This window comes from Lissotriton vulgaris, chromosome 1_2 (genome assembly GCF_964263255.1).
Source record: "Lissotriton vulgaris chromosome 1_2, aLisVul1.2, whole genome shotgun sequence".
NCBI lineage: Eukaryota > Metazoa > Chordata > Amphibia > Caudata > Salamandridae > Lissotriton > Lissotriton vulgaris.
The window spans coordinates 158,303,708-158,329,505 of NC_141686.1; the positions used below are offsets into that span (position 1 = coordinate 158,303,708).

Genomic DNA, 25,798 nt, shown 5'->3' on the forward strand with positions numbered 1-25,798 from the left:
GTTCAATAGCGGTCTCAAAAGCAGGGAGAGCATCAGCGATCAAAATTATAACCAGTGAGAAAAACAAACAAGCATTTGCAATAGGTCTGGCATTTACATGCCAGACCTATTGTGGTAAATGTGACCACTATTGCATTACAAATGGTAGTTGGTAAAACGCCCATGCGGCGCTTTAACATTATCAGCCGTGCACCTTTCTTTAGACGAGCCTTGTCTAAAGAAATGGGCCTCAACAGTGAGACAAGACACAGCTTGTCTCATGCTTGCTGTTCTTTAGGATTCAAACCTGGGCATACACTGTGGGCCTCTCGCCGGGAAAGAAAACAAGAACTTGCAAAGGCAACATGTCTGGAGTTAAGGTGCTACAGCTAACACATGTAAAGCTAGGCATGAACAAATGCACACAGATTATTTGTGCCTCATCTGTGCGAGACCTGCTACTTTTTGTGCATTTTTTGTGCCCTGTTTTTAATTTATCAAACTTGCTGAGCTATGAAACTGATTTCACAGTGCACATTTGAGCCTGCCTGTTTTTGCATACATGGGCACTTTAAATCCAGACCTGCTAGCTTTGTCAGCTACTTGGAATGGGAACTAGTGGAGCTAATTAACTAAATTCAATAATAGGCCTACTTGATTTTTTTGGTCCAGATAATCGATTCCTTTTGCACTTATCAGTGCGAGGAATCCTTAATTCTTGAGGAACATTTTGTAAGTAACCAAATTCTACCCTGGTGGGCATTTATAACTTGTTGGGACTGATCAAATATTTGTTCTTTTTTTCTCATAGGTGGAAGGAGTGTTCTATGTGAACGATGCTTTGGAGAAGCTAATGTTTGAGGAGCTGAGGAACTCTTGCAGAGGGAGCGGTAAGTCCATGAGGAGTGGAGTGACTGCACACAGCTTTGGCTTACTCTGTTGTAGTCTGGAGGTGTGTTCTGTATAGTTTGCTTTTTCAAGAAATAACTTGGTGCAGGAAGGTGAGCTTGTTAGAGAGCGGTCCGAATACCTTATCAGTTGGACTCCGACATGCCGCTTTTTCCTGTTAGATCACTATCCTTCGGCTGGTTAGCGGTTTCTGTGAAAGTTTCGGTTTTAGTTTTCATTGTTGTTACAGAGGCTAACTCCAGTAACCCTCCCTTTTGTAATTTTTGTTCTTGAACATGATGACAAGAGGTCAGGGGCTTCACGAGAACAAAGTTTGACATTCAATTACAGAAAATTAATTAGGCTGGTCTATGTTGAGGAGTTTCTATTCGAGATATTGAATAAGAGAACTAAACTCTATCTTACATGCAGTCATTGCCAGAGTAGAACCGCTGGATGAAATGATGGTTGATCTACAAAGGTCTCTACAGACTGCATGGGGTTTCAAAAAATCCTTCACTATTAGATAGTCACATATTCTAATACTTTATATTGTATTATAGCAATGTAATTCATCATGCAAGGCTGAGCCTGTAGAGGAAAAAAACTTTTAACAGGGAAATTTGCACCACAGACTTTCTAGGAAAATATGCTTCTCAAACATTGATACTTTTAACTGGAAAGGAGGCGGACCATTCTTTGGGAGGGGAGAGAAGAATTTACAGTTGTATTTCAAAATACTGCATAGCACATTGTCGCATATGGAACAGCCTTCTGGCGGTTACTGCTGCCAGTACTTTTTAATTGTCAAACTGAAACCTGATTGTAGACCGATAAACTCGAGTGCACTCGTATGCAAACAATATCTACTTCACAGTATAATCGTCATTTTTAGTTTAGTCACACATAATTAAGTGCTATCCAGTTGCATCCGTTCATCTCCTTAAATTCATCTGCACTTTTACCTCAGGATTCTATTAATATTCAATTTGTTCAATAGCCGATTCCTAAAAGATCTGCCCCCATGGCGGCGCACCACGGAAGATTTAACATGCAGAGGGTGCAGCAAAACAGCCGAAACACTGGAGCACGTGGTTTGCTTATGTCCCGCCCTTATGCCCCAACGCAGACGCAATCTCAAAGCAGAGTGGAATAGGCTGGGTGTACGGACCTGTAGACAGGCAATTATTACATCCTTGAACCCTGAAAATACAGCTCTAAACATTGCCTTCACAATCTGCATACGGCACGCACACCGCATCCTCACGCTAAAGGCGGAAGGACCAGTAACCCCCGCTCTCCCCTGCCTAGCTGTCTAAATCAAGTTGTATTTTAACCCCAAGTTTTAAAAAATTGTTTATAACTAGTCGCATTTTATCATATTGATTGTCAATGACCAGCGAACTATTTTATTTGGACTGCGTTTTTGCACAACTAGTATCAATTTTGTGAATTTGTCTGGTTTTTATGAGTTGTAAGTCGGCAACTGTTAGTACATCAAACCCCTTTGTCCTAACGCTAAGTGTTATTGTCGTCTAGCATATAAATGTTTAATCTTACACATGCAACAGAAATTGACACGATACGGACGGCTCCTACTGATAACTGTTGTAAAACATGCTTCAAAATTTCTTATAACAATGTGCTGACTTGTGGATTTACTGTGAAATGCTTTTACGGATATTTTTCTTTTATCCAAATAAAGATTTTTCTACTTCTACTTGAACAATAGCCAGTGCATTTGAGTTTCCTTTTTGAATTTTCTTCAGGGTTATCTGTATAGAATAGATATGAGTAATTATTATATATAGTAGCATTCTAACATATTTCTGTCATTGTGGTCCTCAAATTATTTAAAACCTTATATTTCCACAAGCTTATTTCTCCAAAATGTTTTTTCCAAATTAAATACAATTACTCCATGTGAAGGGATGCCTTTCTCTGTGACTTCAAAATAAGGGAAACACTTAATGAGTCCTTTACTCAGTGTTTACGTCAGGTCATCACATGATGTCTCAAATGTTAGCTTTCCCTTACCTCATATCTGTTCCTTTGTTTATGTTTACTAGGAAACTTCTGTGCAGGGATTCTTCTGTATATAAAAACAATATGTACTTCTGTATGTAAATCACAGCTGTACCCAATATATGCATAATGAGATTTACCCGTATGAAATGATATAAACGTCTTAAGTTAAAATTGAAATGTCGCAATTGCTAAATTTAATATTGTCGGAAGTTATTTTATCCTCCCTTTAATTACACACTGTAAAAATTTGGATTCTTATTCCCACCTCAAGCCATGATCATAACTCTTGTCAGGGTGAAACCTCGAAGTCACTTAATTAACCCGAGCTCAACCCCCTGTTAGCTATGACACAGAGCAGACAAGCTTAACTTAGGACAATGTTTGTGAAGTATTACGTATTAATGCAGCTGCAGCACCAAAACAATAATGAATTCAAAATGCAAAAAAATACTGAATTAGAAAAATAGTTACATTTAATAAAGACAATGACAAAAATCCAATAAGAGGAACTGGAGATATGAGTCTTAAAATATTAAGGGAAAATAGTGCTAAGGATACTCAATGTGGTAGACTGAGACCTAGGCGTAGTTTGAGGCTGACGGCAGTAGAGCCTTGGTCGGTTACACCAACCAGGTTCATCCTGGTCTATGATTTTACCTTCTGACTCAGTGTGACATGTACAAAGGCTATGTAGTTGCAATTGAGACGATTCTCAGAATGGGCCAGTTTGTTCCATTAAAAAGCCATAGTTACAATTCGCTAACCTCTTACCAAATTGCAAATTGGGTTTGAAATTCAGTATTAGGAAGCGGCATGTTTAGCGTCCCTTCCTAATACCAAATTGCAGTGGTATGTGTGAATGTTTTGCAATCAAAATGCGGTTGCAAAACATTTACGTTTTACCACCTACTTCAAGTAGGTAGTAACCCATTCGCAAATGGTTTCCCCTTTGTGAACGTTTGTAAAACCATTTGTTAACCACAGGCAGTGGTTCCACGGACCACTTGTCTACGCTTAAGAAATTAAAATAACTTTATTTTTTTAAACTCATCCCATTTTCCAAAATTGCTTTATTTACAAGTAATTACAGACATGGTGGTCTGCCACTATCCAAGTATTTTACAAAGCTCAGTGGGTCACAAACCAAGACCTACCTCATTTATATTCATGCGGTAGGTCTGTTTGCAACCCACTGAGACTCACAAAATGTGTCAATGACACATTTTGTACATTGGTGTTAGTGATTCCCAAATAGAGAATCGCAAAAATTTGCTATTTGGTAATCTCAAATGATTTCCTTTGTACATGTGACCCCTAGTCTTTTTAGTCCAAATCCACCACAAGCGTACACCTATTACAGCCTGGCAGGACCTCAGGTGAAGCACTTAAACCCTCAGTGTCAGGCAGGATCTTGTCCAGGTCCAGTTTATTTATTTATTTATTTTAAGAATTTGTAGAGCGCAAACTGTCGCCATTGCAGGCATCCTGGCGCTGACAGAGTCTGAGGGGGAGAAGTGAGGGGTGGAACAAGAGGTGGGCGTGGGCTAGCCCGGGAAGAGCCAAGTTTTAACCTTTTTTCTGAAAGGTAGGAGTTCCTCGGTGTGCCTGATCTCAGTGGGGAGGGTGTTCCAGAGTCTGGCGGCGGTGACCTCAAAAGATCTGCCTCCAGATCTGACCTTCTTGAATCTGGGGGTAACTACCAATTTGGCTTCAGAGGAGCGGAGATGTCTAGTGGGGACATACCACACAAACTTGGATTGTAAGGGGGCTGGGCCAGAGCCATGGAGGGCCCTAAAAACAATACAGAGGGCCTTAAATTGCACTCTCTGTCTGAGAGGGAGCCAGTGCAATTGTGCCAAGGCAGATGGTCCATGGGAACGCCTCGGGAGCCCCAAAGCCAGTTTTGCTGCCGCAGATTGGACTCTTTGGAGTCTGTCTAGTAGATACTCCGGGGCCCCGAGCAGGAGGGCATTGCAATAGTCCAACCTGCTCAGGATAGTACATCTAACTACTTGAGCACGAGCCTGGGTGGGTAGGAGGGGCAGAACCTTCCTTAAGGAGCGCAGAATGGCATAGCAGCAGGCAGAGGTTTTCTGAACATGGGTTTCCATGCTGAGCTTGTGGTCAAGCATGACCCCTAGGTTGCGGACAGAGACTGCGGGCTGAACATTAAAAACTGTTTCCGGGGGCCAGAAATTGCCAGGGAACGGACGGGGGATCCTCAAGCCACTGTTGAAAAGTACCTCAGTTTTCCCGGCATTAAACTGAAGTGAATTGTTCTTCAGCCACCTAGATGTCTCCCGCAAGCAATTATGTAGGATCTCTATAGAGATAGAGTCCTCTCCTTCCAGGGAGAGGATCATCTGCGTGTCATCAGCATAGTTAATGGTTTTGATGCCGAAACTTTTGATTAGAAGAATAAGTGGCCTAAGGTAAATATTAAAAAGTATTGGGCTAATGGAAGAGCCCTGTGGGACTCCATGCGCTACAGGGGAGAAGACAGATTGGAAAGGAGGTAGAGATACTGCTTGTTGCCTGTCCAGCAAGAAAGAGTGGAACCAGTGCAGTGCCGTATCCCTCACTCCTGCCTCCCATAGGCGTCTCAGTAGGATCTTGTGATTCACCGTGTCAAAGGCGGCAGACATATCGAGCAATATTAAAAATGATGCTTGGCTTCTGTCTGCTCGCCTTTGAAGTTCGTTCATGGCGATAATAAGGGCCGTTTCGGTTCCGTGAGCAGGCCGGAAACCAAATTGGTCCCCATCCAGTAGTAAGTGGCGTTCCAGGTGGTCAGAGAGGGTGTTGCTGACCACCCGTTCCATTATTTTGGCAGGGAACGGTAACAGTGAGATGGGCCTGTAACTTTTTGAGCAATCCGGGTCCAGGGAGGGTTTCTTCAGTAAAGGGGAGACTAGCGCACGCTTCCAATAGGCAGGGACAGTGCCGGTCAGTAGGGATTGCTTACATATTAGATGAAGTGGGGGGAAGAGTACTGCTTCGCATTCTTTCCAGATTTTAGGGGGTACTGGGTCCAATGGAGACCCAGACATGATCCCTCTGGCTATCTTAGTAAAGAGTTCGAGAGTAAGCGGTGGCCACCTGCAAAGGAATTCTTCTGGAGGCACAACTGAATTAGGCGCTTGATTTTCCAGAATAACAGTATTCAGAGGGAGGGGGGGATTGCCGGCAATCAAAGGCGTATCCAGATCTTTAAGGATAAGTTCAATTTTCTCCTTGAAGAATGAGGCCAAGTTGTCACATAGGTCTTGGGAGGGGACGATCATATTTTTACAGGACTCTGGGTTAGTGATGCTGTTTAGGATGCTAAAAATGCTCCTGGAGTTGTTGTTGGTGTGACAAATCAAGGAAGAGTAGTGATCAGCTTTAGATTTTTTGATGAGATTTTTATACGCGTGGGTCTTAGTTTTCCACGTGTCTTTACAAGTTTTATTATAATCCCGTCTCCACCTTCTCTCTGCCTGCTTACATTCAAGCTTTAGTAGTTTTAGGTCGGCATTGAACCAAGGGGCAGAATCTTTACCCCTACAGGTCCGATTTTTGAGGGGGGCAAGGGTGTCGACCACCCTTGAGATGCTGGAGACAAGGGAATTGTAGTTGTCGTCTATGCTTTTATTCACATCAAAAGGTTGTTGTAAATGGAGCATATCGCCCAAAGAGTGTGCTCGTGATAGAGCCCTCCAGTCTCTGCATTTGATTTCCTTGGTCGGCGCCGGGGCCTTGTGAGGGCCAGTCGTCTTGTGCAGAAAGAATTTGACCAATGAATGATCAGTCCAATCCATTGGAAGAGTTTCTCCCATCACCCCTAGGTCAGGTACCGCAAAGATCAGGTCAAGCAGATGACCAGCTCTGTGGGTGGCCTTAGAGGTCAATTGAGAGAGGCCGAAACTGTCACGGGTGGAGAGTAGGTTTTTGAGCGCTGCGTTAAGGATACCGTTAGGCCATAGATTAAAATCACCGAGTAGTTGCCACTGGTCAGCTGGGACCTTCAGGAAAATGCCCCTTGCAGCATGTTGTCTCTCTGTAACCACACAGGAGGTTAGCCAGCTGACACTTAGGCCCTCATTACGATGTCATTTGGAAAGACTCCGAATGGCATTCAAATTTTCCTAACCTGTGTCGGACCCAGGTTTCTGACCGACTCAGAAACATGACCGACAGATTACGATAGAAGGTAACCGTTTGGTCTTTCCGACTCTGGTCTGACCGGCAATCGAAGATTCCGAGTCGGTCGGAGCTGAATCGTATAGGTCTATGAACCACGTTTCTGACCGACTTATTACAATGTCCGATTCAGACAGCCTCTCTGAAGCGGTCTGTCTTACACGAAAAGGCTGTCGGAAACTGCCTTTGGGGGCCCGTATCAGGCCCGTTCACCCGCAGGCATCCGGTTGGGGCCCTTCGGTGTACCCACGGGACCCCTCTTTACAACCTGGCACAGTGTGGCAAGCATCCTGAGGTGCCTGCGAAAGGGTGCAAGATTTTCCCAAACTACGCCTTTTTTCAATGGGAGCTGGTGCTGTCGGTTGGAACACAGGCTCCCTTTGAAGACAATGGGAGTCCGACGGAACGGTGTTCGTAAACATCGTGGTCGGTCGGACTCGCCGAACCCGAATCGGTCGGAACAGATTCCGTCAATGAGTCGCTCAGAATGCTTTCCGACCAACATCGTAATGAGGCCCTTAGAGTCTAACCTCTTTGTCCTGGGGGGGAAAAAAGGTTTATTTTGACAGATCAAATTGCAGTTTTTACACTGCTACAGTCAGGCTACAATGGTAGGCCTGAAGCCATGCTTGCATCGCCACTGTAGTGGATGGCACAAAAGCTGCTGAGTCCACTTCCAGGCCCTGGGTACACTTTGTAGTATATACTAGAGACTTCTAGGCTAGTTCAATATACCAATTAGGAGTATGCCACTTCAATCATGTTTAAAGGGGGAGCACAGGCACTTTAGTACTAGGTAGCAGGGGTAAAGCGCACAGAGTTCTTAAGCTTGTAAATATACAGGGTTCAGCAAAAGGTAAAAAATCTAGTGTGAGCACGGAGATAAAGTGATTGCCTACACATGCATGTTCTATGTCATTGGTATTCTGTGATTTTTCTCAAGTTATTTAAGGCAAAATATAAATGAACAAAAAATTATAGAGGTAATCAAAATGCATTAAAACAGCCAGTCAGTTGTTTCAAATAAAAATGATGAAAACTGCCAACTCTCTCTGAGCTGGATAGGGATGTATTGGATGCAGATCTGACAAATGAGGAAATCCAGAAATCTATTGGCCAAAATAAATCTGGGAAGGCGATGGGGCCAAATGGCACGCCCATTGAGTTCCTTAAGTCAATGCCTCAGGTTGTCCTGCATCTGCGGGCAATGTATGAGGAAAGTTGTGAGAAGGGACTTCTGCCAGCAGACCAACGTCTTGCTAGCATTGTTATTCATAAAGCGGGAAAGCCAGTGGATGACTGTAGCTCGTACAGGCCAATCTCGCTGATAAATGTAGAGGCAAAGATCTTGGCAAAAGTACTTGCCACGCGACTTGGGACAGTAATTTCCTCCCTGGTGCACCCAGATCAATCTGGCTTTATGCCTGGGAGAAACACAGCTCTTAACAAACGCCAACTGCATAATGTACTGGTGCGCAGGGATTTTTTGAGAGAAGATGCAGCTATATTGTCCTGGATGCCTCCATGGCATTCGATTAGATTGAATGGCCATATCTTTTTGAAGTTCTTGTGAGAGTTGGGTTGGGTCCTAAATTTACAAGATGGGTAAAGCTGCTATACACTGACATCCAGGGGCAGGTGAGAGTTAACAACTATACATCCCATATGTTCACGCTACAGAGAGGCACCAGACAGGGGTGTCCACTGTCCCCGATGCTGTTTTCCCTTACGCTGGAGCCCCAGGCTGTTTGGATCCATCGTGATGTGATGGTGCGGGTTTTCAGATGGTCATTGGAGTGTGAGGACAGATTATCCCTATATGCCGATGACGTTTTGCTCTACCTTGCCTCCCCTTATAAGTCCATACACACTGTTCTCAATATTTTCACAAACTTTGGGAAGTACTCGAAATACGCAATTAACTGGGGTAAATCTGTGCTATTTGTGTTACATGGACTGACTCCCCATCTCCCTAAGACTGCGCGTTAGTGGTTGCAGTTGGCGGATTTAAGTCAAGTCAAGTCAGAGAATTTATATAGCGCTCTACATACCCAGAGGGTCTCAAGGCGCTTAGGGAGGGGAGGAGGATTACTTTTCAAATATCCACGTTTTTAACAAGTCAGACCTGGCTCTCTTTTACAGCCACAACTTGGCACCCCCGTTGACTAGATTGCGAACAGACGTTAAGCACTGGCGGTCGCTGCCTCTGTCTTTGGTGGGCCGCGCAGCTCTTTTTAAAATGTTGGCACTCCCGCAATTTTTATATATTCTCCAGAACTGCCTGCACCGAATTCCAGATGCGTACTTTGTAGCGGTTGAAGGGATAGGTATGTACACTGTAATGGGTTGGTAAGGCCCCTAGAATTGCACTTCAGAAACTAACGAAGGGGTGGTATGATGGGGGGATAGCGTTGATATATTACTGGGCCGCTCAGTTGGTGGCCGTAAATTATTGGATGTACGTCTCGCCAACGGACCTGGCCTACATCCTAGACAGGTACCAGATGGATAGCTCTGGCTATCTGGGTGCCCTGTATTCCCGCACCATGAAACAAAGATACATTGGTCCAACACTGCACAAGGTGCAAATTTGGCGTCTGGCAAACTCGTGGCTGGGATGGGCTGGCGTCCTCACTAAGGCAACACCACTATGGTACACTCAGAAATTATGCATGCTATGCTATCAACCAGAATTTGATAGGTGGGATGTAATAGGTATCTCGGCAGTGAACGATTTGGTTAAAAAGGGAGCAATACTCAAATTTGAAGATCTCCAGAAGAGCTACCAACTGGCTCCGGGAGAGGTTTTTAGATACCTGCAAATTAGACATGCCTTACAGCCGGCCTTCCCGAGCTGCGAAGACATACCGGACTCCTCGCCTCTGGAGGATCACTTGCTAGATGGGCCACTGCAGTCTAAGGCGATATCTTTGACTTATAAAAAACGTAGTAATAATTTTCCAGATACCTTCGTCAAGCTCAAGGAGCAATGGGAGAGAGATCTGGTACCGATCGATGTGGAAGATTGGCGACAGCCTCTTATGTCACCTAGAGAAACGGCCTTCACGCTTAGATTCAGACTAATACAACCAGGATCTTGCAACGCTCCTATCTGACGGGTTAACGCTGGCCAAAATAGGGTCTAGGCAAGATGACCTATGTATGAAGGGTTGTAGGCAGCCAGCTACTTTCCATCATACACTGTGGGAATGCCCGCTGGTGCGGGATCTCTGGGAGAGGGCCACAAATCACATGCAGTCTTCATTAGGGAAGTGTAGCGGGAATTCCGTTCTCCTACAGAACTGTGCATAGAGACCTGGAACCTCGGTGAATTAGGATGGCCCAAAACTCACCTCAGTACCCAAAATCCCCTTACCGGGCTAGCTACAGTGTCTCATTGGTCATAACAAACTCCCAATGCTTAGACAGACCAGAACATGAACTTAGATTACCTCAGGTATCGTGGAACACTCTTTTGTTATATAATCATTGCAAACCAGAACATGGAGTAAATGAGGACACGTGTATGTTTGATATATTTATTTACTAATGCATGGTTCTCAAACGCAGTATCTTGTACAATACTAGCAAACATATTATAAGCAACAAAGTTATCAGCATAGTTATTAGTCCATAAAAGGCGAATGATGACAGCATACTAAGATGCTGAAATGAATAGGAATTAACAACACCTAATTCACACCCTCCCTATTTAGCATAGTATTTTATATCTATGAAGGTCTCATTTGGGTTTTATCAGGGCGGGCCCATACCTCAAAATCTCAGTGGCAGAGGATCACATCATCTTCCACCAGCTCTCTGCATACGAAGCACCATCAAGTGTGTTACGTGTGTGTTCAGCACAACAATATAAAACCCGCCTAGAGCCAGATTTTGGCAGCAGCATGTGTGTTATGTCTATGGAGGTGCGAAGATCAGACCTCACAACAACATAGTGTCAAGTTATCCTTGCAGCCTTCAGCACTCACTGTGCAGACAGTGTACCGAGCAAAACTGATAACAGAGCAATAACATATTATTTCTCAAGTAAATCGCGAAGCTCTTCTGGGTTGAAAGCTAAAACAACAATTATGTGTCGTGTGCAAAATAAGGCAGAAAGGTAAAATGGCGTTTAAACATTTAATAAGCTCATGCTAACTTAACACAGTATATAGAAAAGAATTAGCTATATGACAGAAGACAGTGAACCTGACGCCCCGACTGGGTTTGCTTAGCATATGGGAGGATACAGACCTGACTGAAATCGAACAACAATTGGTGACGCTGGGATACACATTAGTAAAAAGAAAACTGGCAAGGGGATGGGGTGGAGTGGCACCGCCTACTGTGTTGGTGTGGCTGAAAGAGTTTGACAGGTCCATGATAGCGGAGAAAGAAGTTTTATAACCAGAGGATGCCCGAAGAAATGGGATAAAATTGGTTGAAATGGAACACTCACTGAGGAGAGATTGTGTATCACCCATGGTGGAATTAGAAATGCGAAAAACTACGGACATAGATGTAACTATTTAACATATCTGTTTTCCCAACCTCTGTAACTTGTATGGTGATGAATGCAACTTGCGGGTACCGTATGTAAACTCTGTATACTTGTCTGCCACAAACTTTTATCAATAAAAACAATTTAAAAAGAAAATGATGAAAACTTGTTCCGCTTTACTTTCCCTAGAACACAAGAATTGTTCAAAACGTAGAAGCAGTCCCACCTAGTGTACGCCATACCTATTGTTTGTCAAGTATGCATAATTATTTTTCCACAGCTATCTAAAACAACTGATCATCATAAATTCAAGAAGCGATACTGAAAATAACCCATTTGTTTTAGATAAAGCGTATTAGGTTTTCTTTCTCATTAACCACATCATTGCGGCAGCTATTCCGCCGCAGCGCTAATTGGGCGGGGCGGCCGCATGCTGATGCCGGAACCGCTCCGTCATCCGCCACGGTTGGGCTGTGCTCATGACGGAGCGGTTCCGTCATGGCCCCGTCCGCTCAATAGAACGCGCAGCGCAGGCGCGGCGGCAGGGCCATGACGGAACCGCTCCATCAGCACAGCGCCACCGCAGCTGATGACGGAGCGGTTCCGTCATCAGCATAGAAAGGATTAAGTCCCATATTGCTCAAAGAGTAAAACATTTCTGTCTGTTTTGCTTCTGCTCATTTGTTGAGTTCACACATTTCTTAACCTGTGACACATTCATACCTTTAAATTCTATATGGATAACTAGTTCCAAGAGGGAGCTGAAATGCATTGGATGTTGATTAGAGTTATATAAGAATATGTTAAATGAATATTTTGCTTATTTACTGAATCTTGAGGATAATGAGGAGATGAAATGGATGATCAGATGAAACTGATTATGAAGTAGATATAAGTAAATAAACTAAAAATGATGGGAGTACTTTCAAGATTTCGTGTTCACGCTACATATACATTCATATTCAGCAATGAAATTGAATGCTTCAGAGTATATGACATTTATTTGGAAGGAGCACCTCAAGAGGAGCCCTGTAACAATTTATAAGAATCGTTTCAAACTTGAAATATTTGGATTGGAGGTATGTCAATAATTTTGAGGATTTGTTTTTTCCATTTAGCTTTCGGTGGATTTCTACCTGCCATGAAACAGATCGGCAATGTGGCCGCCTTGCCTGGGATTGTCCATGTGAGTAAAATGGAGGGAATATTGAAGAGATATCGGTGGGTGCTGGTCCAAATAGGGGGGAGGCATTCACATTTAACACAGTCGAGGTCGCTGTAGTAGTTGATAGGTTAGTGAAGCTTTTCATATAGCATTGCATGGAGAACAAAACTATTGACTAATTGATGTAGTCTTAAACCCCGCCCAAGCCCCACTTCTATTACAGCTGTAAGAGGCACATACTTTACAGTCCTTTGGTAATTTAGGGAAATGCAGTATTATTCCATAAGTCTTTAGTTTGTTTCCAAGTGTGTAGGCTTTCATAGAGCAGACGATCATACGCCCAGTTGAACATTCAGAATTTCTTTAACTAAAGATTTTATCTTGATGGTTAGGAAGGAGCGTGAGCAGCAAACAGTCATAAGGTGTGGATTAACCCTTTCCATGCGGCCGCGATTCCCCTGGTGTGCTGTAAACAACACGAACAGGGGCGGGCCGTGACGAACCCCAGCATTCATCAGCACACGAGCATCGTAGTGCATGACGGCTGGGGTTCGTCATCAGCATGGAAGGGGTTAAGATCTCAAATGTGCGTAATTAGAAATGATTGTAGTTCTTGTCCGAGACTGCACCTGGTATTAGTGGCTAATATAACAGCTTCCTGTTCACCCAGTGATAATGCCTGGATCCATAGCGCTATCTGTAAACTCTGTTACAGCAGTTGTAATAATAGTTTGGGGTAATATGATATTACCATGAAGAAAAGTTGGTGAGTTAATGTAGTTTACTTTCTCCCATCCTAGGAATTAGCTACAGGTTTTTAACATGAGAGAGATGCCTTCTCAGCAGTACCTGTGACATTCCTCTGTCACATAAATAGATATTAAGGAGGTGATCTGCAGTCACATGCATCATGGCCACGTTTCTAAGCAGTACAAGTCAGTAATAGGGGGAGGGTGGTACACTACACCAACTTCATGCATATTTTAGTTGATTACTTTCCATTTCCTGTATTGCAGAGGTCCATAGGGCTTCCTGATGTTCATTCTGGCTATGGGTTTGCCATTGGCAACATGGCTGCGTTCGACATGAGTAATCCTGAAGCTGTGGTATCCCCAGGTAAGCAACCCAAGTATATGTTCACAATAAAAACTTTAAATTTTGGCTTTTCACTAGCTTTTCCTACACCCATAAAGAAGACATTCCTGCCTGTGAAGGGCATTTGATCACTTTAGCATTCTCCAAACTGACATAAAATCTCTACAGGTATCACTTTTTTAGAGGAATCTGCCTGAATGAATAGCTTAATGCTGACTGGCACTCCAACAATTGAGTACAATTTTCTCTCTGTGGTTCCTCCGTCTGCCAATTCTTATTTTGCACTAGGGGTATTAATAGGAGGTGCATTCTTTACCAACTATACGTACGTATCCAGTTCTTAAAAACATGTTTCTCGATGTCTGTTAGCACAAGTTCAGTACTTCAGCACAATTTTTAAGTGGAGCATTTTCCAACTCTTTTATATGTCATCTAGTGACTGGTGGTGTTGGTAGCAAAGGATGTGTTTCTTCTATGTTTCAGAGTGGTTATGGAGGTGGGTGGAAGACCAATTCTCCTATGCATTTGTTGATTCTTTTAGCATTTGATAAATGACCCCTCTTCTTACTCTGTAAACGCGGACAAATTCTGTAATCCTTAATTTTTAAACTTTTTATGATAGTCACTGACTTAAAGCACGTTTTATGTTCTTCAACAACTTAGGATCTGTGACTGCAAGTGCCAGAGGCATGTCAACGTCCAGTTTGAATTAGTCTGATCCCTAAATTGCTTCTCCTTAACCATTCTTGCCACAGTGGAGCTTGATTATACTGCTATTCTTAAAACATGGTAAATGCCCCCACTAAATCAAAGAACCTCCATTTATGCCTTTTAAATGCCAGCTCACCGCAAATCGGAAGAGTTGAACTGCGAATAACAAGTAGACTTGAAGTTCAGATCTCATCTCTGCTCCTGAATATAGGAACAGAACATTGTTGGAAGCATGGTGGTTCAGGGAGCAACTGAAAATAACAGTACAAAAATGTGTACATCATGGCATTTGTAATATTTAAAACATTTGGAATAAATAGCCTAGGCCATGCATCAATTATCAAGCTTACTCCTGTAATTAAATTGATTTGTTAAACAACCCAGTCCATTTTAGTAGATTGTTATAACCTTGTTTTAGCACATGAAGGGTTTAAGTCACATGTGAATCTTTCAAGACTGGATAAAGTGACTAAGCATGTTTTAGTCAATAAATCTTGAAATACTTACTCCATCTTAAAATGTGCTGATGATAACCGCCTTGGTAACAATCTTATCAGCACTCTCTCCCAACATGAATCTCTGAGGATCACCTGCTGAACTAATTAGAGAAGAGTCTTTACTAGCAAACAGGACACTATTAACCAACTTGGACATCAGGCCGAATGTGGCCGTCATTTGGCCCGATGGCACCTTTAAGTCCCTTAGAGGCAACACAGACCATACATTGAATAAGCAAAATAATTACTTATCGATCATTTCTTGGAATGTGGCTGGCCTCCAAAAATTGATTAAAAACAACTCCCCCCTAGATTACCTTCAAAGCAGCGATTATAATCTGTGTATACAATAAATGTGTATACAATTTTTAATTTAAAAATGTTAAGTATCAATATGATGTTTTGTATGTTACGGTTTTAATTAACTGTATAATAAAAGCAAAGGATAAAGTTATTGTTACTGAAGTTTTTGTAACTGCATTTGGACTGCATTTATCCATCAAAACATTCTCTATGAATTATATTGTCCAGAAGAAAACAATGCTAATTAATTGTACAATATATTCATCACACCAGCTCTCTTTTTAGGGCGAGAGCTTTGCCAGCATTAGGATGGCAACATATTCCATGGGCTTATGTAGGACATGCCTTGAAAATGCAGCCTCTTGGATCATATCAGTCAGCTAATGTACTACTAAATAAGGAATAGTCTTATACACTGTCCATACCCAGAACGAGCTATGCTATAAAAGAAAATAAACTTGAAGCAGCTAATGAACGACACAATTCCTGTAAAATGTGCTTTATTTTATTTAATTGTTTTTGTTTTTGTAACACACTGTTAAGCACATATTGGTGTCCTCAGAGCTTGTTCGGATGTGTGTGCACATACAGACAGTGCGTTCTATATATAAGGATGGCGTCAAACAGGTATGACCAGTATTGAATATGTCCCAAAACATGAGACCGGTTTAAAATAACTGTTGGAAAGCGAGGCAGCATCTGTGAGGCCTGCACAAATAACATGACTACATTTGTCCTTCACTGTGAACCAAACACCCAATTGTAGCGCCTGACTCTCAGTGGGTAGCGTTGCAGAGCAGTCTGAGGCTTACTCAAGGGAGGTGGTGTGGGCTAGTAATCGTCATTTGCAGGTGCGCAGAAATAATACTCAATAATTTATTGTCCAGTTTGTACTTTGCTTTACAAAAGTAAGAGTACATTTATTAAACACACACACTACTCAATGTTATGCACCAATTTACAAATATACATAAGCTGTTGGAATTACTTTGTGACATTGCATAACATCTCCACCTCTCCCGCAGGGGGGGTGGTGTCTAGTACCACAACTCCCATGTATGCACATCATCTTGCCCCAATGCAGATAGTTGAACATAACCTGGAGCGAGGGCCCTGTACACTGGCACCATCCAAGTGGCAACCCCCAAACCGCCACCCCCTCCACATTATCTCAACAAGCATTTAAAATAGGTAACCCTGCCTTGGTGACACACAATCCTGACTGAGCATTTCCTACTGACCATGAAGTATACACCTATACATCTTAAGGGCTAGCAATCTGGGTTCTTCACCTAAGCTCAGCAGCAAGAATACATGTTCAAGCATCACTTTAGAACAACAGTACTCATCACATTTGTGGATCATTAGAATGCATTGCAATTATAGCCCCTAAAGGCATCACAAATGAAATCACAGGATTACGCATATACAGCAAGACACCCTAGCAGGAATGTCTGACAACTTAACCCCACTTTGCTTATGACACCACCTTACAAAGGCACTTCACATTACACATGTGACCTTCGGTCCCTCTAAAAGAAATAACATTAGTAAATGCACTACGGGTGCAATTACCCCTTTTCACCTCCAGGTGATGCCCTTCTCCAGACCTCCCCAACTCAGCCTTTCACTCCTTGCTACACTTCTCAACCCTCCTCCAGCTCTGGAACGAAAGTTCCAGCCTAAGAGGAGTTAAAATGCTGGCTGAGGTTATTCTTTTCAAGTCCCCTTGTGACTGGGGGAGACTGCGATTCTCCAGCAGCTCCCCCTGCGCCTTTGCGCCTGTGCGGTGGTGACTCTGTTCTCCTGGGCCACCACAAACTGAGAAAAGCTGGCTTTCCTTTGCAGGCCCGTCTTGGCCTGCTAGGCATTGTTGGACTTCATGAATTTTAGAGCAGCGGCTCTCCCGCTGCTTCGAGGAAAGGCGCGAGATGGGCCTCACGCCTCGTCTGTGCAGCCCTGGAGGGTCTGGTCCCACCCGGACCCCCAGGTGAGTCATTCGTCTTGTGGAGCCCACCCCAGTCGATCTGCTGCTATTCTGGGGCCCGGGCTCACCCAGGCCCCTTGCACCTCATTTCGCGGGGCCCGGTCCTACCCCTGCCCTGCATGGCCATCCGGATAGAGAGCCACCTGGGGAGCCCACGCAGCTAGCATCCTCTCATGTTCCCGCAGGAGCTGGATTAACACTTCTGGTCTGCCCGTTCTGGCGGGCAGACGCGCAAGACTCCACCTGCTCCTCTGGCTGCACTCGGGGATGGGATCCCGGGCCCCTGTCCATCATCGGGGCGTGACGGAGCTCCCCCTCATCCAGCATCGGCGGGGCCAGGGTGGGCTCCTGGCGCCCCGCTTGCGGGGCAATTTCACGGGGAGCTCTGTCATGCTCGCTGACTTTGCTTCGGGGCCCGGGGTGGGGGTCCCCGTCCATCTTCGAGAGGAGCGCAATGGTGCCCCCCTTCCTCTGGAGTCTGCAGGGGCCAGGGTGGGCTCCTGGCAACCCGCTCGGCTATTTTCGCGGGGAGCGCCGTTGCGCTCCCCGTCCTGTCTTCTTTTGGGGGGGTGCGTGACGGCGCTCCACCTCCCCCAACATCACCGGGGCCAGGGTGGGCTCTTGGCCCCCTTTCTGGGCAATTTCACGGGGGCACTACGGCACCCGCTCCCCCCACCCCCGACTTTGCTTCCTCCTGGGGCAGCCCCCAGGACCTTACCCACCCCGGGGGCATAGTTGCAACTGGCGGCGGAGCCCCACGTGCTTCGTCGGTCCCAGGTGGAGTTAAAGGTCGCCTACCTTCTGGGGGCATATCTCAGCCCCCAGGCTGCCGATTTGCACCATTCCGGCCTCCTTCCGCTCCTGATGGCCAGCTCTACCCATCTGGAGCACTGGTCGCTGCCCTCTTCTCCTCCAAGAGGGTGAACTTCGGCAGGGAGCTGTTTTCACTGGCTCCCTGCACTAGGCTTTTGCCTGGCTCTCCTCCTGGCGTTGAGGCTCCTGCTTCTTCGCACTGGTCCTGGACTCTTCTTCCGGCGCTGTTCAGGATCCTGGGGAGCAGTCAGGGCCCATTGCGCCAGGCTCCAGCACCTTCTGCCCAGCAGACCACACCCCAGAGAGAGCTTCTCTTCCTGTGCAAGCACTTTTTAAAAGTTGAGTAGGGGGCTGGCAGGAAGTCTCTGTTTGTGCAGTGAAGATGACACATCACTTCACTGCCCCTGCTCCCTCCTTTCTGCCCAGCCTCTGGGTTTGTTCAAAATGGCATCGTCCAGGGCCTCTTGCCACATAGTCTCTGAAAAAGCCCCTTCCCTCCTCGCTGCCTTCCCTATTTGGTGCAGCCTGGTGCCTGGCACCCAGTGATAGCTGCTGATGGATGAGCCTGTAGCCCCACCCATCTTCTCTACAAGGAGAGGAGGCCTTAGCTTGTGGAAGAAAGGTTATCTATCCATCCTGTTGAGGTCAGCCCTCAGCCAGGCCCTGGTTATGGCTTACTCAGAGAAATGTGACATTTCTGGATGACCCAAAACCAGTACAAATATGACGTTGGACTCTGCAGAATACTCCTTTTCACATCCATTACAGTTGACTTTAGTGCGTGTCTGGAATCTGTAGGCCTTATGAAAGTTACTTTAGCCCATGGGCTCCACACCCCATAGCGGAATAATGAAGTAAAAAAACAGTAAAAGACACTGACTTTCCCTGGCATGTTCCTTCCCAGTGTATAAAGCCTATTCCATGTCACAACCCCATTCTGCATAAGTCCTGCCACACCAGTCTATCTGCACCTGCTCTTTGGCTGCGCACTCTAGGAATCTTCCCTGTGCAGCCTTTACCCATGTGCACACGCATGTACATGTGTCTGCATGTAAGCAGCCTGGTGTCCCTTACTCCAGCTGCTGCACAGTGGCCTGGTCAAGCCAGGGGGACACCAGTAAAATCCCCATGCAGTCTCTTTCATCCTGAGTTCACTGTGGGTGAGTCCCAACTTATGAGGCTCCCCCACAGTAAAAGCACAACAATTGGGTCCTCCAAAAGCAAAGAATCCGGGCGGCCCATAGTATCGGAACCATCTTCTAACAATAACCAAGTCCTGAAAGCTGACAGCAAAGAAAGCATACTGGTTTTAGATGTTTATCTATCTATCAAATAACCAATGGAGTACTCACTACTCTGGAACAAGTACTAATTGGAGAACCCACAGCAAATGAATCATGGTAATGCAGAGAGGGACTCGTGTGTTCTAAAGCACCACAACCCATATACTGTAAATGACGAATTATGAGAGCCCAATTGAGGAATGGGATAACAGATCACTTATCTCTAATCTCGACACAAAGTACAGTAGGTGCCTAGCCTTCTCGTCGTATTATATGCAGAATAATCAGCCAGGCTACTACAGAAAATGGCAGTAGTTCAACAAAATACTCCAATTGAACACCTGCCTTTCAAAGAAAGTAATCAACAACAAATAATATGCTTTCCTATCTCAGGCAAGTCTTGCCACCTTGAATTAAAGGTTTGTAGGAAAGGGCCCCTATTTGTCATGGTCACCCCCACTTTTTGCCACTGGTACTGATGTTTTTCGACTGATGTGCACTGAGCCCCTGCTAGCCAGTGCTCTTCACCTAAAATCAAGGCAAAATGGTCCAATTGTGTTACAATTGGCACACGCTTTAGCACCCCTGTAAGTCCCCATTAAGTGGTGCCCCTGTTACCTATTGCATGGATACTAAAGAGGGTTCCTAAGAGCTACAGCATGTAATATGCTACCCTAAGAACCCACATATAAATTGCATGCAGCCTGCCATTGCAGACTGCGTGACATGGTGTAACCCATGTTTGAAAACACGACATGGCACACTCACTGTGTGCCATGCCAAAGTCACTGCATTTGATATATGTAAGGGATATATGACGGTACCACGCGTACTTTTACAATGCGTACCGTTACAACGCTACTTTTACCACGCAAGTCGTTACAACGACTTGCGTGGAGGGGCGCTGGATAGTAATTTTTTTAATTTACTATTCCAACTCCAGTCCCCGTGGACTCTAGGGAAGGAGTTGGATAGTAAATTAAATTATTTACTATCCTGGAGCGCTCTCCAGCGCAAGTCGTTGTAACGACTTGCGTGGTAAAAGTAGCGTGGCACCAGCACCGCGTTGTAAAAAATGCGTGCCAACCCCTGTATACCATATGTAAGCCACCCCCTACAGCATGCCTTGTAACCCTTAGGGAGAGTACATTATACTACATGTGGGGCATACCTGCATGAGCAGCTATGCCTCTGTGCTTCTAGTAAGATTGCTAGATAATATAAGTGAACTGGGCATCAAGTATATGTACTGGGCACTGGTCATTATGAGTTCCCTAGCTACATGATGGCTTTACTGAAACCTATGGTTTTTGATATGAAACACATTTTCTTAATAAAGCTGTACTGTTGCCAGTTCTAGATTTATCATGACATGCACCCAGAGAGCACCATAGAGATGCCCCTGAAAAACCTACCAGTATCTAGTGTGCTGACTGACTGGTATTGACCAGCCTGCCACCATGGCCAAGTTTCTGACCTTCTGCATGCGAGAGCCCAAGCTTTCTGAAGCCAGAAAGAATGTGATGTGATGTGATAGGCAATTGACCGCCTGGACAGGACAAGGGAGTGCACAGAAGAAACAGGGAAAAAAGAGAAAAAGAAAAGAGAACGGAGAAGAAGAAAACATTTTAATTGTACGCAATGCGAAACATATAAGTCTTAAGGAGGGATCTAAAACGGGTATAGGGAGAAGCAAGCCTTATGTCCAATGGGAGGGCATTCCAGAAAGAAGGGGCAAGGAATGAGAATCTTAAACCTCCCCATTTCTTACGCTTGACTCTCTGGACTTTGAGTAGAGCTGAGTGAGCCGAGCGAAGATTGCGAGAGTGGACATAGGGATGAATGAGGGAAGAGATGGAGGTAGGACCTAGGCCAGCCAGAGATTTAAAAACAAGGCAGCCCGGCTTGAATTTGCAGCGTTCAGAAACAGGGAGCCAGTGCAGAGATCTTAGCAGGGGGCGGACGTGATGGTGCCTCGGTTGATGGAAGATGAGGCGTGCCGCCTGATTCTGGACAAGCTGCAAACGTTTGAGTTGATAATCTGGGATGCCTATGTACAAGGAATTGACGTAGTCAATCCTAGAGACGACTAACGCCAAGAGGGCTAAGGTAAGAGCCTCGGTGGTAGGAAACCGCGCGATTTTCTGAATTTTGTGCAGTTGGAAAAAACAAGAAGAGACAGTGGCATTTATCTGGGGCTTCATCGAAAGATCTCTACTGATGATAGCCCCCAGACTTTTGGCTGAGTCAACTGGACGAGGGGGAAGACTCAAGCTAGCAGGCCAGAAATTGGAATTCCAAGGGTGGAAGGCCCCCCGACAAGAACCAATTCGGTCTTGTCGGGGTTAAGCTTAAGCTGATTTGCCCCCATCCAGTTGCTGATGTGACAAAGGGTGGCTTGAAAATCTGAGACCGACTGGTCCGAGGGGTCGATGTTAAAGACCAGCTGGATGTCATCCGCGTAATTAAACACTGGGACATTCCTATCTCGGAGAGACCAGATCAGGGGGGTAAGGTATAAATTAAAAAGGAGCGGGGATAAAGAAGAGCCCTGCGGCACGCCACAGGTCAACCCCACCCGGTCAGCGGAGAACTGGGAAAGCCGGACCGCTTGTTGGCGGCTGGTGAGAAACGAGCGAACCCAGTCCAGGGCAGTGCCCCTGGTGCCAGCCTGCCTGACACGGTCGACCAAGATGACATGGTCGACCGTGTCAAAGGCGGCCGACAAATCCAGGAGCACTAGGGCCTGACTGATGTTAGAGTCGGCCCCCCTACGCAGTTCTTCCATGACAGAGAGTATGACCATCTCTGTAGAGTGGGCGGGTCTAAACCCGACCTGTTGAGAGTCGAGAAAATGAGACTGCTCAACAAACGAGCTCAAGATGTTAGTGACGTGAGACTCGAGCACCTTGCTGAGGTAAAGAAGGAGGGAGATAGGGCGGAAGTTGCTCATGATCGTGGGATCGGCTGTAGGTTTCTTTAAGATAGGCACTACCTCGGCTGCCTTAAAAGAGCTAGGGACTAAGCCAAGAGTGAGGGAATTATTCAGGAGTGCCAAGGGGGGGCTGGGCAAGTAATGAAGGCCTCGTGTAGGATCTTGGGAGGGCAGCAATCAGTGGGAGACCCTGAGGTGACTTTGCTTAGAAGAGCGGAGAAGTCCGCCTCCAGAATGAGGGGGATCTGAGTGAGAGAGTGGGGGTTGAGGGAGTCAGCGAGGGACCCGGGAGAGTTGGATAAGGGTGACACCGAAATGCTGTTTTTGATTTTTTTCAATCTTTTCAACAAAAAAGTGATTGATAGAATCACAAAGCCCCTGTGAAGGGAGAGGTTTAATGGAGACCCTGTCTGGGTGAGACAGTTCCTCCACAATCGAGAAAATGTCTTTAGCTTTGTTAGCTGACTCCACAATTTTGTTGAAAAATATAGGGTTTTGGCTAACACAATGGAAGACTTGTACCCTTTAAGTAAAGTTGAGATCTCTAGCCTAGCTTCAGGGGCATAATTTCTACGCCAACGGTGCTCAGCTTGTCCAAGTCCGAGTTTTAAAACTTTAAGGTCCTCGGTAAACCATTTCTGAGCGTCATGAGGGCGCCTAACTTTGACCCGTTTAAGGGGGGCAACCACATCGCTGGCCGATTCGAGCCAGCGGGTTAAGTCAGAAGCTTGAGTGTCTATTGAGTCGGATTTGGGGGGAAGGGAGATGCTGAGTAAGTCGACGAATTGGTTAATATCAGCTCTATTCCAGTTCCGGGCCGAGAAGTTCGCCTCCAGAGGCCTACTGGGGCAAATAGTGGCTTTAAGGGAAAAAGAAATAAGGAGTGGTCAGACCATGCACACGGCCGTATAAGGGGGGCCGAGATCTCTAAATTAGAAGTCCAGACCTGGTCCAGTATGTGGCCTTTTGTGTGCGTGGTAGTGTTAATATGTTGACAACAATTCAGGCCAAATAAAAGATCAGAAAAGGCCGCAGAGCACGCACTCTCCTTCTCGTCCAGGGGCCAGTAATTGAAGTCTCCGAGGACTAGGATTTTAGAATGATTGATTACTACCTGAGACAATAGGTCTCCGAACATAGTCGGAAAATTAGGCATGGACTGAGGAGGGCGATAAACTAAGACACAAATAAGGGGAGACACTGAGGATTCCAACCTAAGTGCTAAGCAGTCAACCTGAGGAATACCGGGTACGGTAAGAACGGAAAATCTGGTTGGAAGCTTAATGATGGCTGCCACTCCCCCTCCGGATTTGCCAGAGGCCCTATTGGCTTGAATGATATAATAGCCAGGCGGGCTCGCCCCCCTGAGGACCCCGCCCAGCAGACCCGGCAGCAAGAAAGCCCCATGGTTCACCGACTAACTCAAGAGCTCCAAGAAGAACTGCCGAGCCCTCGAGAGAACCTGGAGAAGAGACCCAACACCGGACAACATGACTGCCCTCAAGCTCGCCACCCGGAAACACCACCAACTCATCCGCGCCACCAAGAAAACTGCATTCAAGGAACGACTGGACAACAACGCACACAACAGCAAAGAACTCTTCAACATCGTCAAAGAACTCTCCAACCCCAACGCCGGAAACAACGACATCACCCCTTCGCAAGACCTCTGCAACTCCCTCGCATCCTACTTCCACAACAAGATCGCGGACATACACAACAGCTTCAGCACTCTACTGACGAGCACCACAACCGAACCACTGCCCCCCACCACCACCCTCCGCGCCTGGACTCCGATCAGCACCGAAGACACCGTCCACACGATGAACTCCATCCACTCCGGATCTCCAACCGACCCCTGCCCTCACCACGTCTTCAACAAGGCCGACGCTATCATCGCACCCCACCTGCGGACATCATCAACACCTCCTTCGACACCGCTACCTTCCCGGAGAGCTGGAAGCACGCCAAACTCAGCGCTCTACTCAAGAAGCCATCGGCTGACCCCACCGACCTCAAGAACTACCGCCCCATCTCGCTGCTCCCGTTTCCTGCAAAAGTCGAGAAGACCGTCAACAAGCAGCTGGCCGCCTTCCTCGAGACGAACGGCTCCCTCGACCCCTCGCAGTCTGGCTTCCGGGCCAACCACAGCACCGAGACCGCCCTGATCGCAGTCACCGATGACATCCGAGCACTGCTCGACAACGGAGAAACAGCGGCCCTCATCCTCCTCGACCTCTCCGCGGCCTTCGACACTGTCTGCCATCGTACCCTAGTACAACGCCTCAGCAACGTCGGAGTCCAGGAGAAGGCACTGGAGTGGATCATCTCCTTCCTCGCCGGTAGGACACAGAGTCCGCCTCCCCCTGTTCAGATCTGAAGCCACAAAGTCATCTGCGGCGTCCCTCAAGGCTCCTCGCTCAGTCCAACCCTCTTCAACATCTACATGAGCCCCCTCGCAGACATCGCACGCCAGCACAACCTCAACATCATCTCCTACGCCGACCACACCCAGCGGATCCTCTCCCTTACCACCGACCCCGCCACCGCCAGAGCCAACCTTCACGAAGGGATGAAAGAGGTAGCCGAATGGATGAAGAACAGCCGCCTGAAACTGAACTCGGACAAGACGGAAGTCCTCATCCTGGGATCCTCACCCTCCGCCTGGGACGACTCCTGGTGGCCCTCCGCCCTAGGCAGCGCACCCAAACCTACAGACCACGCACGCAACCTGGGCTTCATCCTGGACTCCTCCCTCTCCATGACCAGACAAGTCAACGCCGTCTCCTCGTCGGGCTTCAATATCCTGCGCATGCTACGTAAGCTCTTCCTGTGGATCCCCACCGAGACCAGGAAGACGGTCACCCAGGCCCTCGTCACCAGCCGTCTGGACTACGGCAACACCCTCTACGCTGGAACCACCGCCAAACTCCAGAAGAGACTCCAGCGGATCCAGAACGCCTCAGCACGACTCATTCTGGACATCCCCCGTCGCAGCCACATCTCCGGACACCTGAGATCTGCATTGGCTCCCGGTCAACAAGAGAATCACCTTCCGTCTCCTCACCCACGCACACAAAGCCCTACACAGCCAAGGCCCAGGATACCTCAACAGCCGCCTCAACTTCTACGCTCCCAAACGCCAGCTTCGCTCGACCAGCCACGCCCTCGCCGCCTTCCCCCGCATCCGCAGAGCCACCACAGGGGGACGGTCCTTCTCCTACCTCGCCGCCAAGACATGGAACTCCCTCCCCACCCACCTCCGCCTGACCCAGGACCACCTCGCCTTCAGGAAGCAACTCAAGACCTGGCTGTTCGAGCAGTAGCAGATTTCTCCCCCCCCCCCCCCCCCCCCCCCCCAGCGCCTTGAGACCCTCTGGGTAAGTAGTGCGCTATATAAATACGATGATTGATTGATTGATAGTGATTTA

The 25,798-nt window shown here is 46.4% G+C and overlaps 1 protein-coding gene across 1 annotated transcript in view; it reads left to right on the plus strand.

The window, feature by feature from the left end:
• Positions 1-25,798, plus strand: part of RTCB (RNA 2',3'-cyclic phosphate and 5'-OH ligase) — a 156,672-nt gene that overhangs the window by 35,373 nt on the left and 95,501 nt on the right. The window contains exons 2-4 of the mRNA XM_086953014.1: positions 791-869; positions 12,697-12,764; positions 13,760-13,859. Of these exons, the coding sequence (XP_086809140.1) occupies positions 791-869; positions 12,697-12,764; positions 13,760-13,859 (247 nt within the window). The remainder of the gene's footprint in view (positions 1-790; positions 870-12,696; positions 12,765-13,759; positions 13,860-25,798) is intronic.